At 39.1% G+C, this 16,405-nt stretch overlaps 1 protein-coding gene and 1 pseudogene across 1 annotated transcript in view; one reads left to right on the top strand and one right to left on the bottom strand.

The window, feature by feature from the left end:
- Positions 1-360: 360 nt before the first annotated feature.
- On the bottom strand, positions 361-2,153 carry LOC137976741 (uncharacterized; annotated as a pseudogene).
- An 11,289-nt stretch (positions 2,154-13,442) lies between these two features.
- LOC137995833 (GATOR2 complex protein WDR59-like) overlaps positions 13,443-16,405 on the top strand; it is a 30,562-nt gene continuing 27,599 nt past the window's right edge. The window contains exons 1-4 of the mRNA XM_068841310.1: positions 13,443-13,514; positions 14,249-14,423; positions 15,095-15,174; positions 16,122-16,334. Coding sequence (XP_068697411.1) covers positions 14,345-14,423; positions 15,095-15,174; positions 16,122-16,334 — 372 coding nt within the window. The 5' untranslated portion in view covers positions 13,443-13,514; positions 14,249-14,344. The remainder of the gene's footprint in view (positions 13,515-14,248; positions 14,424-15,094; positions 15,175-16,121; positions 16,335-16,405) is intronic.

Below are 16,405 nucleotides of genomic sequence, written 5' to 3'. Positions count from 1 at the left end.
CCTCCTTGCACTAGTTTACTGTATTTCTCAGACATTCCACTGAGCTACACCACAGGTACCCCAAGCTCAGTGTAAGGGAGAGCCGGCGTGGCAAAAAAAAAGCACACAGGAAGGAAGTGACCTATAATGGCAATAAGGTGAGGCTTTATAATTGAGAACTTTTTCGTAAGATTGTCTTCTCAGGTCTTTTATCGGGATTCCCATACAATTCTTATAAGTAGTTTTTTTGAAACACATTTGAGAATAAAAACTAGCGATAAAAAACGACGTTTCGATCTCTCTGAGATCATTTTCAAGTAGTAAAAGAAGCGAATAAAATCTGCATATATAAGTACAAATTAAGACGTGAGAATGTAAATACAAGCGCTAAAATGTAAGTGTTAAAATATTAAAATACTATATAAATAACTTGCACGGATTAAATCTACATGACTGTTGGTTAAAACGCTAAAGCGTGAGTGTTAAGATACCAAAACGCTATAAAGAACTATATAAATAACTTCGCACGGATTGAATCTGACTGTTTGTTCAAAGTTGGTTTAAGCTCCTTTATAAAAAGCATTTCGTAGATGAGGCAATCGAATTTACTTTCGCACTTTCTCAAGATCTTAAAGTCACGATATATGTCACTAGGGACTGTTCCATGTTGCTCTTTAATGTGATTCCCGATTGAAGACGATCCTTTCATGTGTTCCTCGACGCGCTGATAGAGGTGTCGGCACGTATACCCGACATAGTTTGCATCGCACAAACCACACTTGTAATGGTAAACAACGCGTTGCTGGTTTATGATAGGCGGCTTCTTTTCTTTCGGTTTGATATGGTGTCCAATCTTACGGCTTGTATACACGGCGTGAATATCAATTCCAATTTTTCGGCCCAGTTCCCCAAGTTGCCTTCGCGCTGAATTAGCCGATCTCTGATCTTTGAAAGGTAACACTATTCTGACAGGCGCTTCATTCACGTTACATGCTCGTGTGGAAATTGCCTCGTCGGAAACTTTCTTGGTGACAAAATTACTGATGGTCGATTGCAGCAGTTGGGCTGGGTACTGAAGTCGGGAGAACGTTTGTGTGAGACGGTCACATTCCAGGTGGAACAGTTTCCAGGTAGATGACAATTTAAAGGCACGATCCAGCATTGTTTTTAGCAATGACTTCTTGTATCTAACATCGACGTGGCTCTTGTAATGCAGCAATAATCCGGTGTCAGTGGGTTTTCTGTATACCCTTGTCTCCAAGCAACCATTGCATCTTTCGAATCTCCGTTCCCAGGAAGGGAAGTTTACCGTGTTCGCCAAGTTCCATGGTGAAGCTAACCGATGGATGGATCTCGTTCAGAACAGAAAGGAATGATTTTGCTGTTTCGACGTTGGGCATTATGCTTAATGTGTCATCCACATAGCGTTTGTAGAACTCGGGTAATTTCCCTTGGTCCTGAAGTCGATCTTCAATACTGCACATAAATGTGTTGGCCATCAGGGGTCCAAGTGGCGAACCCATAGCAACACCATCGATTTGTTCATACAAGCTCCCCTCAAACTGAAAAAGCTGGTTCTTGGTGGCAATATTCAGCAATTCAACCAAGTCTGATTTTGTAATGTTGAGACTATGCTGCTTATTGAACCAGTCGTCCTTGAATGCCTTTTCAGCTAAAAATTTGTATCGTCTCATCAACAGGGACATTGGTAAACAGCGAAGTTACGTCATATGAAACAAGGATGCTGTGATCGTCAACTTCCATGTCATGGAGAGCATCCACGAAACTAAAAACATCATTGATGGTATGATCATTCACTGATAGAGGGTTTAAGCTTTTCATCAAGCCATTTTGCCAACTTGTAATTATACGTCCCGGTTGCCGAGAGTATCGGCCGCATTGCTAATTGTCGTTTGTGGGTTTTTGGCAGGCCATAGAGGTGGGCTAGTCTCGAACCATTTTGGATAACTGTGCTAGCAACTGCCTTGGGTAATATTCTTTCTACAGTGGCAGCTAACTCCTTTTCTTTTTGCAATAGCGGGTGGAAATACTTGGGAGGTCTTCCTCTCATTTTGGGTCTTTCAGCGCATACTGGTCTAAACTTGGTTTCGTTGCTTATGGAGGACTCTCTCAGTAGGCGTACATAATCTGTCTTATCCATCACAACCACTCCTGATCCCTTATCTGGCTAAACATGCTCTCACGTCTTAATTTGTACTTATATATGCAGATTTTATTCGCTTCTTTTACTACTTGAAAATGATCTCAGAGAATTTTCACAGTGAAACCATTAGATTGTTGTATTGTGGTTTTATCTCTCATCTCATCGATTGACTGCAAGTATTGTCATGTCAGTGTAAAATCAGTATTTTAATTGTCTTCTGATTGCCAACAGGGAACCACAGCATGTGTTAGTGCCCACATTTCTTACAACTTGTTATAATTGTAAATATATTTGTGGTAAAGTTGACATAATCAAGCCAATGTACATTGTTGAACATGCTATTCCATAGGATTAGCAATCTGCTTCTTGCACTTTTCAAGCTATGAAAAGAACTTTTCCATGTCTTGTCCTACCAGTGAAGACAATGTGATGTCTTTGATGCTGCTCATGAAATCTGTTGAACCTAATTAAAAAAGGGCACAATTTGTGCAAGTCCTAAACATAAGCATCTCATCATCTTTAGCAGTTCTTGTCGAATGAGCCCAGGGTTAGGGGTGGATCTTTGCTGTTTTATCAAACTGGCTTTTAATCTGCTGTTTTGGAGGCAGTGAATGGCACGGTTTGTTTTATTTGCCTCCATTCCTTAAACTACATTTTTGTTTCGTTTCATTTACTCAGAAACGAATTGTATCTATTTAGACTTCAGGGTGAACTATTTACACAATGAAGTAGAGTGCCATTCAAAAACAGAGTTTGTAATTGAACATCTAAACATCTATGAGACGTAAAAAAAACAAACTTGTGAACATGTGAACCTGAAGTATAGCAAATCATAATGCTGACAAGCATGAAAGTGAACGAAATGGGTCATAAATATGAAGTTTTCACTATCTGAATGATTTTCGGTTACATTAAAGGGATATATTGTTGAAAAATCCAAAGCTATCTCTCTTCGTGGTAATAAGTAATGTAAACAATCTTCCCACTGGTGAGTTGTAGTAGTAGTAAATTGGGTTTTCCAGGAACCAGTTATTTTAAAGCTAGTACTGGTAACTTCCTAGGGTCACATGTACCACAAGTAATGGAAGATTCACAGAAAATGGAATTTGAAATTTTATGCTGTGGCATTTGAAGGAAAATTAGGTATTTGTAGACAAGTATCATTATGTTCTTCTCTTTAATGGTTAATATTCCTTGACAGGCTTCTAACCGTTCAGAGAGTTTGCGTCCACATTTTTGTCCTTCTTTGTTGAGAGTTTCAATAGACAAAGCGAAATATATATGACCGACCAAGTGACCCACACTACAGTATTTTATCTTTTCTCCTGCCCTTACCATTCCAGAAACAAAACACTATTTCTTTTTGTGAAATAGTTTCTTGTTGCTGGTGAAGTTGCAAATTTCCTGTGCTTTGTCACCTTCAATTTTATTTCCCAATCCCCCTGTCCAGTCTCGCAATCTTTCCCCCAAATCACTCGATGTACCACATCTTCAGACAGTAATCAAAAATGCCACAACTTGAGCAATGCTAGAGAAATTTTTCAAAGCATGTTTTGAAAACGAATAATTAAAAATTATTGGAGTACAAGAAAACTCACAGGAGTGTGATGCTAAAAAAAGTAATGTGTACAAAATTAAAAGAATACTGTTTAATATACATATTTATATTTTTAAATCAGAAGAAGCAAAAATTGAAGTCGTTAGCGAATTGACAGGTCAATAAGACTATAATGATAAGCCCTTACAATTATTTTCAAGAATATAATTATTGTTAAGACTTCACAATCTTAAATAACTCTCTTGGAAAATTACAAGATGACATGCACTTTGTTTGGGGTGAGGAGATTAATATTTTTTTATTAATGAAAAGTAAAAGGGCAATGATGAAAACCGACCGAGCTAGATCTCTCTGCACCACTAGCTGAAGAGTGTGGAAGGGATGGGAAAGAATATGGATTACTGCAGCTGCAGGTCTATTAAAATAAAACACAGGTCACATTCCACAGGTGAGTGTACATGTCACCGTGCTGCAGACAAATAAACAACACCAAAAGTGTCTGCTAGCGCTAATCACTCAACAAAAATGTTGTTTCAGGTCTCGGGGAAACTTTTGGCTTAGTTTGTTGATTATTGGAGCAGCGACCTCTAGTCTGTGGAATGTGACCTGTATTTAACAGACCCGCCTTCATTGCAGCTGTCACACGAGTCAACAGCGCCACATACAACTGCTAAATCAACCACATCAATAATCTATGAACCCTGTTGCACAATTTTATAATTTTTGTAACACAATCTGACATGGTGAAAACATTGAACAACAGTAACAATACTTGCGTCAGGGAATTACAATTGTGAGACGCCAAAATGAACCAAAACGTAAAGGTACGTACGAAAATAAAATCACTTAATTACCGTTACGTCTTTCAAACACCATTATATCCTTCTATATATAGAGCGATCGCTATGCCAGAGGTCGTGAAAAGCAACGTAGCTTTAATTGGAATCGAGGCCTGATGTAGATCACCGTGCAACGTGAAAAAAACGGCGAATTATTTTTGACTGTTATGCTGTGTTAATTTGCAGGCTGCTTCTTACGGAACAGCTACAATTTTGAAAATGATTTAAACACGAATTCTGTTTCTTCTTCTGGCTCTCCTCACTAGCCGCCATCTTTCTTTCGACATTAAACCAATCAGAGTTCATGTGAGAAAAGCACCAATCAGCGATCTTTTTAGTTCAGCGCGAGATTGTTTGTGTTTGCAGAAAAATATTCGAGCGCTCCAGAGAAAATGTAATGTAAGGTAAGGGAACAAAGGCCGCTTATCATGTAACTTCAAGAACCAATGAAAGCGCTTTAAATTTGATGTGTGATGCCATTAGACAAACTTGCATGACGCGCGCGACTATTTATGTCTGTGTTCGGAGGTGACTGACTCTTCAATCTTTCTGGGGTTAATACTTTGCTAGTAACCACATGTCTTTCAGGGGCAATTTACTTAAGACTTCTACCATGGCACTACAATGATATACTGTAAACGTCCATGTATAAGCTGCATCCGTAGATAAGCCACACCCCGAATGTAGAAGCGCAGATTTTGGAAAAAAATGTAATACAATAAAGTTTGAAGTTCCAGTAACGTTCTATGGCTATAAACCAACAAGGACAAGCAATCAAGGTTTCACCATAAAGCTGAAATTCCTTTGATATTGAAGTTACAAAACGAAACGAGTGCTTAGTAGCCAAGCTTTAAATGTGGGAGGAGTCTGGCCAGGGCCTGGGTATCATGACCACGTCTATAAAGATGTACCCACAATAGGCGAAAAATTTCATGCAGAACAGGAGCTTGATAATGCAGTCGACAAATTTGCCGAGAGGGTGGTCGAGGACAAACTAAACAGTCGGCCATTCACCTCGCGAGTACTCGGGAATTTTGTGGTATTTTATCGCACGTGGCGGAAAGATATGCGTGGAAGTGACTGGTCGAAGACGTCACTGCAAACGGTAGTAGCCAAAACGCGGGGCGGGGCCGGGGTCGGGTCGGGGTCGGGGTCGGGGTGTCTTCTCGAATGACTGTCATTAATGATGGCGATAAGTCAAAAAATTGAGGAACCTACGGATGCTATGAAAGCTTTTAAGGGCATTTTAGCTTAGTTTTCGTACTTTGTTTTTTTGTCTTTCCGAAAATTGAAGTTTGTTGTTCGAAATTAAGAGAATTTCCAAAATTACCGTAATTGGAGTTTATGGAATACACGCTAACTGCCAGACAGAGTCCATCATAATATTCACTTCGTAAAAAAAAAACCAGAATCACAGTTCCACGATGATCGTCACGCAGTCATGCAACGTTCCTTTTGCTTGTTTATCATGTTGTTGTCAATTTTGTTGTTGATTTACCACAAACGGTTTGTAGTATAGTCAGTAGCATAGGAACTTGCTAGCCAATTCTATTCGGACTTCAAGGGATCGAATCCAATTTTACGAGAAAAAGCACAACCACACTTAGAACAATTTTGCGAAACAAGGAACTGAGAACGTTTGCATGACGACCTTAGTGGAATTACGGCTATGTTCTGTTTCGTTTTAATTGTATTGGGGAGAAGTTTCTTACGAAGTAAACATTAAAACGTGGTTTTAAAATGTGAAGCTCAGCGAGTCCTTCAGTGTTTCTAGGTGATTCGCACCTACGTACGAGGCACTACTTTAAGGCAAGATCACGGCACTGAGGATCCTGAAGATTTTCAGATTTTTATTTGTACTAGCTGCTCGATCGATATGTCGTTGGGTTAGGGTTAGTCGACTGAAACGAAAATATTACGGAAGTAGATTAATGTTTTGGAATGCCGGCGCTAGGCTAAAAGAAGAATGCAAACTGATTTCTTGAATATATTACAATTTGTGTCTTCTAATCTACACGATCTTATGTTTTGATTTCTTACATTGATTGTCTTTAACGTTCTTTCTCGGAGAAATTGAAACGAAAAAATTTTGAAAAAAAAACAAGACACCCCGACCTCGACCCGACCCGACCCCGACCCCGACCCGGCCCAGACCCGCCCCCACCCCCACCCCCACCCCCGTCCCCGGCCCCGGCCCCGCGTTTTGGCCACTACCCACTGCAAACAGCTGTGTGGAGGAATGGAGATTCCTTGTAGGTTGGTGTTTACTTGTTCGAGTAAAGCGAAAATTAATCTCTTGAAAGAACTCTTGGAGTGCAAGATTCGCCGATAAACACTCGAAGACACAAACGGCTCCTTTACGAGCCACCACTCATTAAAAAGTCAATGAACAACTTACAGCAACATGCTCTCAGTTTCTTTTATGTTTCTTTACTGAGATCTTAAGAAGTTGTATGAATATTAATTAGGTTTTTTAAAACTCCAAACACAGATGTATCCATGGATAAGCCGCACCCTTGATTTATGGCTTCAATTTTGTGAAAAAAAGTGCGGCTTATACATGGACGTTTACGGTACAATACCAAAACAATATCGTGTACTATTAGAGCTACGTATTACGCAAAGACAACTTGAAATCACCTTGGAAGATGGTTGATAATATGGAATAAAGCGCTGTGTTACTGCACTACCGCACGTACACAATGCATGCCAATTTTTTCTAAAAATGAAAGGAATTTTTTCTTTATGACAAATGATTAATAGGCCGGTTTTTAACCTTAGAAAAATATCTGTTTTGTCATTATGAACGTGTAAACCATTAAGGGCCTCTGCTGGCACGACTTCTGGGTGACCCCTTAAATGGTCTTAATTAATGACCCCCGACTTGAAAAAATTGCCTGGAACGCTGCTGTTCAATTCCATCTAACTCAGTCCCTGTGTTTTTGAGTAACATGTACCACAGGCAACCCAGTATATGCTCATGAGCGTTCTAGTTAATCTGGGGATTAGTGTTAATCAGCTTTTGAAGAACCGGACCCTGTAGTGTTGGTGCCATTCAAGAATGACAAAGGAGGGTCCTGCTTAAGCATTTCCTCAAAGTCACTAGCATACTGTCAAAGAAAGTGAATATTTCCCTAAATCCCAAACAAGAAAATGCAAGCTTCATATGATAAAGAATACATCATTAATTTTGACCTTGGTATGACTTTCTTTATCACATCCTTTGTTTTTTCTTCTACAGGGAAGGGAAAAAGCCAGCAAGCTCATTACAAGCTATTGGTTTGTTTGTTGTACTTCATTTAAAAGCCAACCGCACCTTTAAAATACATCTGTATTACTGTTCTTAAAGTGCCCCTATGTTAACCAAACACTAAGTGACCAAAGTTTTGAGCCTTGATTTCAAAAAGACACCTGTTTATTTTAACTGGAATTTTCCTGTTTAATGGTCGGCCATTACTAATTTTAAGTTCTTGAAAGAGCTGGTTTGAGGAGAAAATGATGTTAAAAAGGCTCACTAGTTTAAGAATGCAATGGGTGTGTATGCCACAGAATTAACATGCAGCACAGGAGTTTTGGGCTTTCAGACTTTTAAACTCGCGTTTTGCATTTACAATAAGCTGAATTTTAAGCTAGTGAGCCTTTGATATCACGTTTCCCTGGATCCTACCCTCTGAGGTCCAATCGGTCAATTTTGAGCGTGAGTAATGGTGGACCGTGAAATCCAAAACTTACACTCAAAGTAAACAGCCTTTGCTTTTCAGGTGTTAAGCAAACACACTTTCAAAATCTGAACAGGGAGCTTTAAAACTTTGAATTTGAGCCCTTTGAAAAATGTTTGTACTGAGTGGTGATGATAGGAAAAGTTGATGATGGGCATAAAAATAAGAAACATAATGATTGTACATATGGTGTATTTAATATTAATAATGTAAGATTGCTGTTTGTGGAGACCTCCACTGAGTTTTCATATAAATTTGAAAAACCATTACCCTGTGAAACCTTGTCCAGTGTTAATAAAAGAGAATAAAAAAAATTGCCAAAGTAAAGGCATATTTAATAATAATGATAATAAATAAATTAACATTAATAATAATAATTATATTTAATTATTAAGACTAATAATAATTCTTGACTTTCTTTGTCCGAGCAACCTGCAAGGAGATGGTATTTAAACTCTGAAGGCATAAATATTGCCTACCCTCAGCCCCAGATCTGGGTTTCAATGACTAACTGTCTTTTCAAGGATTAGAGTGGTCCCTGCATTCTTTGCAACACATCCAGAATCCCAAGATCTTTCAAAAACCGTAAGGCCTTCAGACCGATCAGACTTTGTGCCCAAACTACTAACCACCAACAGCGCAATCTTCATTGACACATGATGCATCTTCCTGATTTTCTTTGCCATAGGAGAGTAGGTTGTGATTTTCTCATACAAAATTATGTACTCTTTAGTCACTGCATTCCTATTGCAAACTACCAAGAAATCAAGATACGTCCACTCCTGATCCACTTGATCCACCACTGTGACAGTAACATCTGGACGATTATGTTCGATCTTCTGTGTTGCCTTGATGCTCCTATACCACCGGATCTCTGCATTCCTATCTTGTGACACCATCTGGAACCTCCCTATACCACGCGTCAGCACACTTTACACCATCCTTGTGACAACATTCCCAGTACACCCTCAACCCCACCCAATCATGCTAGTACAACAAACAAACCAAACCAGTACAACGACTTACCACATGCCCGACTCCATCCCCTTGCCACACTTTCTACACTTTGGATCTACATCCTCCTTCTCAATCATGGCCTGAAAAAACCTTGCTCACAGAGCAGAGGTTCATATGGGGTACATTACACTCTAATCAGTTAAGTCCATTCACATTGTCAGCTTCCTTCATCGCTTCCAACATTTTAACAATCCCTGAATGGGGTACCGTATCATAGGCCTTCCAATAATTGATCTACCCCATTGCCAAACACCTCGTCCCCCGAGCCTACCTTAACACTGCCTTGTCTATCAGCAACTAGTCCTTTGTACCCCGCAGCCTCTTCCACATCAATGGCAGTTATAAGTCTGCAGTAGCTAGCCACTGTTCCCTTGGCATCATCCTTCTCTATCAACACCAACCTCCCCTTTGCCATCCACTCCGGCACCTCCCATTATCCAAACAATGCTGCAAACTCACTGAAATTAACCCAAATGATGGCTAAAACCTCTCAAACCAAAACCCCCTTACGCTGTCCAGACCTGGAGTGTTCCAATTCGCCATCTTCCGAATTCCATTTTCCACATCTCTACTCTAATCTCCACTTCCTCTTGCTTCTCCACATTACCCATCCTGTCCCACACCTTGTCCAACCAATAATACAATACAAGTTAATTTAACTACGCTGGCCACACACAACATAAGCTGATTTCCAGGTGGGGCCTTCCCTTATCTTTAACTTGCTTACCATATGTGTCACTTAAGGGAGAACAATAGTCAAAGTAAGGTGAGATAAGTGATTTGTATAGAGTTACCAGGGTGCAAAGTGGAACAAAAGGATTTATTCGTCTTAGAGCTCCTATACCAGGCACGCCTTTCCACATATATACTCAATGTGAGTCTCAAAAGTAAGCCTTTCATCCAATAGAACTCCCAAACATTTATTAGCGGTTACACGTGAAACCATAATATTGTCGATGGAGATTCCATTAGATTATATGTTGACCCAATGAGCATTAGTTTAGTTCTGGATGGATGGAATTGAAGCTTATTAACAGTAAGCCAATTAGTGTTTTTTTTAAAAATCAAAATTTACATTATTAACAACTACTGTCCTAGTTATGCCTCTTCTCCACTGACTAATTACCACTCCAGAACCTTGTTTGCTCCCTTCCATTTGGTGCTTGGGTTGGCCCTGCATTTGCCTTGCCCCTTAACTCATTGAACAACTGACTCTGGTTATTCTTGAACAAGGTGCTCAGTCTGACCTTCGAACGGTTGTCTACAACCACCAAATTTTTCGAGCTCCCAGACTGTATCTTCCTCTTCAAGAACAAACTCACAGCAACTTTCCCCTTCTTGACAACGTGATACCTCTTATTCAAATGATCTGTCACTTTCCTCTCAAGAACACTCCCCCTTCTTGCCACCTCAGTCCTCGTCAAATCCTTCTTTGCGACTTGGGTTTCTTCTTCTCAAACTAGTTACCTTTCTTCTTTCCCATCAGCCCCAACCTGTCTGCAACTACATATGAAAATTTATATTGGTTTTATCAAATGTGTTGATAAAGGTCGAATTACCTTGGAGTCCATGAATGATTTGGAAGGCTGATGTTTCGAGCGTTAGCCCTTCGTCAGAGCGGTGGTAATTCAACCTTTATCAACACGTTTGATAAACCAAATTTCCAGTTTCTCTCTCCCATTGATGCAGTGCTCACCACAGTTTCTTTAGAAACTAGAAATTTGCAACTACATATGACCCAGTATACAGAAGCCTATTGATCTCTGACATCAACATCCCATCCTTCACAAGATTATGAATCAACCCTTCTGCAACTTTCACCACTCGATTCACTTTTCTATCCTGAGCCTGGAAACCAGGAATGTCAACCCACTCCTCACTACTGAAGACTGCTCTCATCTTCTGAAGTACCTCCTCCTTCTCCTCATTGCTCGCCACTCTTAGACCATCATCGTCAAGAAAGTAACCAACTTCTCCTCAACCACTTTGACCTGTCCATCAATGCCACCCATCTTTCCCTTACTATCCTGTCCTCTAGCCCTCTCTTCACCCTCAACTCCTAAACAATCCAGCTTCTCCACATTTACCTTTACTCCTCCAGATGTTGATACAGCCTCAACCACCATTTCTTCCTTCTCTCCACTAACACCTTTAGCAACCTTGAAATCTACCTCATTTTCAGACTCATCTCCGTTACCCACAGCCTCTCACTCTGTAACCACACCAGATTCACATCCCTCCTCACATTCAGCATCAAATCCCATGAACTCTTCCTCATCATCACTTTCTCCAAACAGTTCTTTCACTTCGCTGATCATCATCTTCTCCTGATTCATGCCAACCTCCTTTCTGATCTCACCCCTCACAATCTTCTCAATCTCGCCCATCTCCATCTTAGTCAACAGATTATTCAGCTCGATGCACTTCAACTATGAAATCAAACTGGGTTCTTCCCACACACTCAAACCTTTCTCGTCCTGCAAAGCCTTCACTGTCTTCTTCACACCACTCCTGACAAAAAAAACTCTCACAACACCTTGCTCATCTCCTCATGTGGCCTCATACATAAATTTTGTTCTTCCCTCTCTTCTGACCCTTTCTACCTTTCCCAATCACACCATATCAACCTTGTCAGCTTGCCTTGTCAAATCTTCACACCTGTTGTTCCCCCTCCACCATCATCAGAACTTACAATGACACTGACCTGATGCCTGAAGTAGCTTTTAAAAGTTCTCTTTCCTTGTCAATGGGATTGAAAGCAGTGTCAGTCTCATCTGCCCTTCCGGAATGTAGCCTCTTCTGACAGCACTTGCTTGTGCTGGAAAAGTCTGGAGAAATGCTACAAAGCAATTCAACAGTAACTGGCCTTTCCATTCTCTATCAAATCCCTTGGTCATACTTTCAGTTCTCCTGTTTGGAATACCGGTTTCCATCTACACCACCAGGAGGAGGAGTACACTCAGTAATAATAATGATAATGATAACAATAAAAGATAATAATAACAACAACAATTATAACAATGATAAATTATTGTGCTAAATAATGTAATATTATTTTCTAGATATACTCAAAGTTAATATTAAGACAAGTCAAAGATCATTATTTTACATTCTGTTTTAGAGATGTGGTCTTAAAACAATAATTATCTCTTATTTATTTGGTCCTGGCCATTGCAGTTGGTGCCTCACAAGTTAAGTGGAACAGGGTAAATCGCCATGTCCTTGCAACAAGCCATGATGGTGATGTTCGGATCTGGGATCTTAGGGTTTGTATGCACAAGATGTACCCTTGCACTGTTTTAATAAAAAGTGTGGTTTTTAAATTTGTACCCACATGACTGTACTTTCCTATGCTCAGTAAAATAAAATGAAAAATGGTTCAAAGCCTTTAGAAATTTCAACTGTTACTTATGTACATTTTGATGGAGATATGTTGAACAAGAAAAAAATGGGAACTACAGGAAGTTAGAATCAATGTTTATATTATGTCAGTTGGAAAAACAATATTCTTGTGTATCGATTCATTTTTTAATTCCAACTCAGCTTGAGTTAGTAGTCTTGAACTTTGAGCATGACACTAGGGCACTTTATTAATAAAAGTTTCAAGCTTACATGTTTAGTACCCAAGAACATGTGCTCCCCTGATCACGAAGATTGCTATTCATGTCGACTCAAGGCAAATACCGGTATATTTCAAATGTTGGTTTTTGATAAGAGGGGAAAACCAAAATACATGTACCCAGTAAAACATCTTGGGGCATATAGGGCCAACAAACTTACCAGTAACCCACATGTTACGTGAGGACCTAAATCACTACTGTGCCAAGAGACAGATTTATGAAAATCTGTACTGACCCACTCATACTGATCACAGTTGACCCTGGTTGCTTGCAGACTTACATGATCTTGGACTGTCTCTTGTCTTGTTAATAGAAAGGTAACACACCTGTGGAGTACATTACAGCCCATCTGTCCAAGATTCATGGTCTGGACTGGTCACGGTCCAGTGGCACTACACTGGCAACTTGCAGTAGTGATGCTACAGTCAAGGTAAAAAAGAAGTACAACTTGCAAGAAAAAAACAGTCAGAACAAAGTCATTTATTTCCCATCGTAAAACGAACTTTACTTTGTAAAAACCTTTTGGATTTTTCATCCCAGCTGTGGAATACTGAACAACCTCAACAACCAGAGAATAAGCTGAATGCAAATTGCCCAGTCTGGAGAGCAAGATTCACAGTGAGTACAAGAAATTAAATTATTTACCAGCATGTAGTATTTTTTCTCACCATCAGCTGTGCGAGTGTAGTCCTGAGAGGGACTGCTGTAGAAATTTAGTACCTAATGTGAAGTGCACTTGCAGAGCATTGAAATCCCTTGTTTCTCCTCATTAACAACATTGATGTCTCGTCCTTGTCAACGTTGTGGCTTAAGGCCCATAACGTTATTAAAACTCATAGGCAAGATGAACTTGGGGTTAGGTATTTGAGAGGGTTGTGCTGAACATGCAATGTCCAGACACAACGAGGTGGCAGGGAGGGTAACCCTACCACTGTCCATCATTCACACTTACAAAGCAGTCTGTGGAATACTTACCAATGATTAATCATACTTACTAGAGGGAGGGGTAGCTAGGAGCACAATAATTTTATTAATGTGTCACAACTGACAATTGTTACTGAGAACCGATGAATACATTGTAGATTGATCTGCAACAATCTGCAATGTTGAGTATGACACTTGTGCATAACACTGCTGGCCAGAAATTCCTCGATTTTTTAACTTTTCCAAAATTAATTTTAGTTTTAGCCACATTCAACAGTGCTTCATTGACATTACACATTTAAATTAATGATCATTTGGACAGTGAAGATGAAGTTAATCAAGTTTTTAAAATGTCAGTCAAAATACTTAGTGTCAACCAAATAAATAAATGTTTTTGAAAACAAAGTTTTTCTTTCTTTCATTTTAAGCCATTTGGCGAGGGACTTGTGACAGTCACTCTACCACAGTTGCATCGAGGAGAGAACAGTTTATCATTGTGGAACATCCCCGATGTCAACTCCCCAATGGCATCACCTGTCAACACTTTTGTTGGGCACAGTGATGTAGTGTTAGAGTTTCATTGGAGATCCCAAACAGGAGATGGTGAGGCTCCTAATTATCGGTCTCCTTAATTCCTTTCTTTCTTTATTTATAAGCAATTTATTATATCACTTAAAATTGAAGAAATTTACGAACTTGATAATATGTACCCAGTAATCAGGTTTCCTCACAAACCCTATGATAGATAAACCAAATTGTAGCAATAAACAGCAAGAAACAAAAGTACAGAGATAACAGCTGTGAAAAAAATGGTGGCATTGTTGTCGTACTAATCCAAATTTCTATGTGGTCTTTCATATTTTTTTTACACATCTGAGCCTGAGCACAACTATGCTGTGCTATAAACATACTCTGGCAGCTTCTCAAACTTGAGAAAGTACATGTACCATGTTTAACATCCATTCAAAGATGTCCCTGTTTAACCAATTTACTCCAAGGATTGGGACTTAATAGATTTTACTCAGTCTAACGATTTTACTCATCAGTGGGGGCTGTCCAGTGGGGTTCAGGTGTCAATGGATTAACATTAATTTTGCTTAGCTTAGCTATAGAAACATCAGTGTTTAGTGGAGATAATAATAATAATAATAATAATAATTATTATTATTATTATTATTATTATTATTATTATTATTATTATTATTGTTGATTTAGATACAAATTGTATAATCGTAAATTTTGAGAAGTGGAATTTTTCCCTTCAATAAAAACAGAAGATGAACAGTTTCAGCTCATCACTTGGGCAAAAGACTACTGTCTCCACTTGTGGGCTGTTGAGCCAAGGATGATTATGGTAAGTTTTGGAGACTATCAAAACGACATCTTCTTAAAAGCATTCCTCGGTCATTGTTGGGTGGTTTCAGAGAAAAGTATTAATAATGTATATACAAACAAACTTTAGAATCTCAATTTGTAAAAGACATCCAATTCTGTGATGTTGAAACAGCACAATGTAATTAGGGTTTACCCCAGACAGCTCTTGCTAATGTTTAGAATGGGGCTGGAACCTTTGACGTCTAGATTTGAAAGCTGTTTACTAACAACTTGCTCAAGCTATTTTCATATAATGCAATAATTGGATCCAGCAGTGCTAGAAACTAAGATTAGTTGGGTGCTGTCCATTCAAGTTTCATGGTCAGTCAGTTTGGTCAGATGAGATGAACAAAATCAAACTGCCTTAACTTTTCTTGCAGTTGCTTTAATAATATTTTTTAAATCACCCTGTTTACTTTGGTAAACATGAAAATCAAGGAGTCTTATCCTCTGCTTTGAAAATCAACCCAAGATTTGCTGCAGGAATTTAACAGCTTAACAAGTGCAGCTGTACTTGATGTAATCCTACATGTACAGACTGAATTTGGACTCTGTAGTCTGAATTTATCATCATAATGCTACTTACACTGTAAGGAATTCCCAGGAATTCCCAAAAAACTGGGAATTAATTTCACAAGGGTTGCAATGTCTCCGATCAAAGCAGTGATTTGAAAGGACAAATGATGTCCTACCAAACAAGGAAGAATCCCGTTAGATCCAGCACTGCCCAGGATTCTTTAAGGAAAAAAATGCAGTTCTATAATTCTTTCGCCATTTACATCAGTTGTGGACTCCATGATTATAAATTACAATAATTAATTTAAAACTGGCTTTCAAACTTAGCACATTTATTGCAGTGCAGAACCTGGCTGTTTTGAGAAAAAGTCAAGTGAACTTCTTTAACTGTTCTTGAAATTTCATACACAGGCATGCAGTGGTGGTGCCTCAGCTAACTTTCCCTCACATTCAACAAGTGAAACAGCCCTTTCCATGCCTGATGAGTTGATAGAAGCAGCGATTTCAGACTCTGTCATCATTGATTCACCACAGATATTTCCTGATCTAGCTGCCCAGCCACACACGTTACAGCAAGAATTTGCACTCATAAATGTTAACATTCCTAATGTTATTGTTGAGCAGGTAAGGCACTGAAAATTATTTAAACAAGCGAAATTTGTTCATTCACATGGTGTTATTTAATGTTCAAGACT

Source organism: Montipora foliosa, chromosome 1 (assembly GCF_036669935.1).
Source record: "Montipora foliosa isolate CH-2021 chromosome 1, ASM3666993v2, whole genome shotgun sequence".
Classification (NCBI taxonomy): Eukaryota; Metazoa; Cnidaria; class Anthozoa; order Scleractinia; family Acroporidae; genus Montipora; species Montipora foliosa.
The sequence above is the reverse complement of the archived record's forward strand: the minus strand, read 5'-3'. Positions and strand labels throughout refer to the sequence as shown.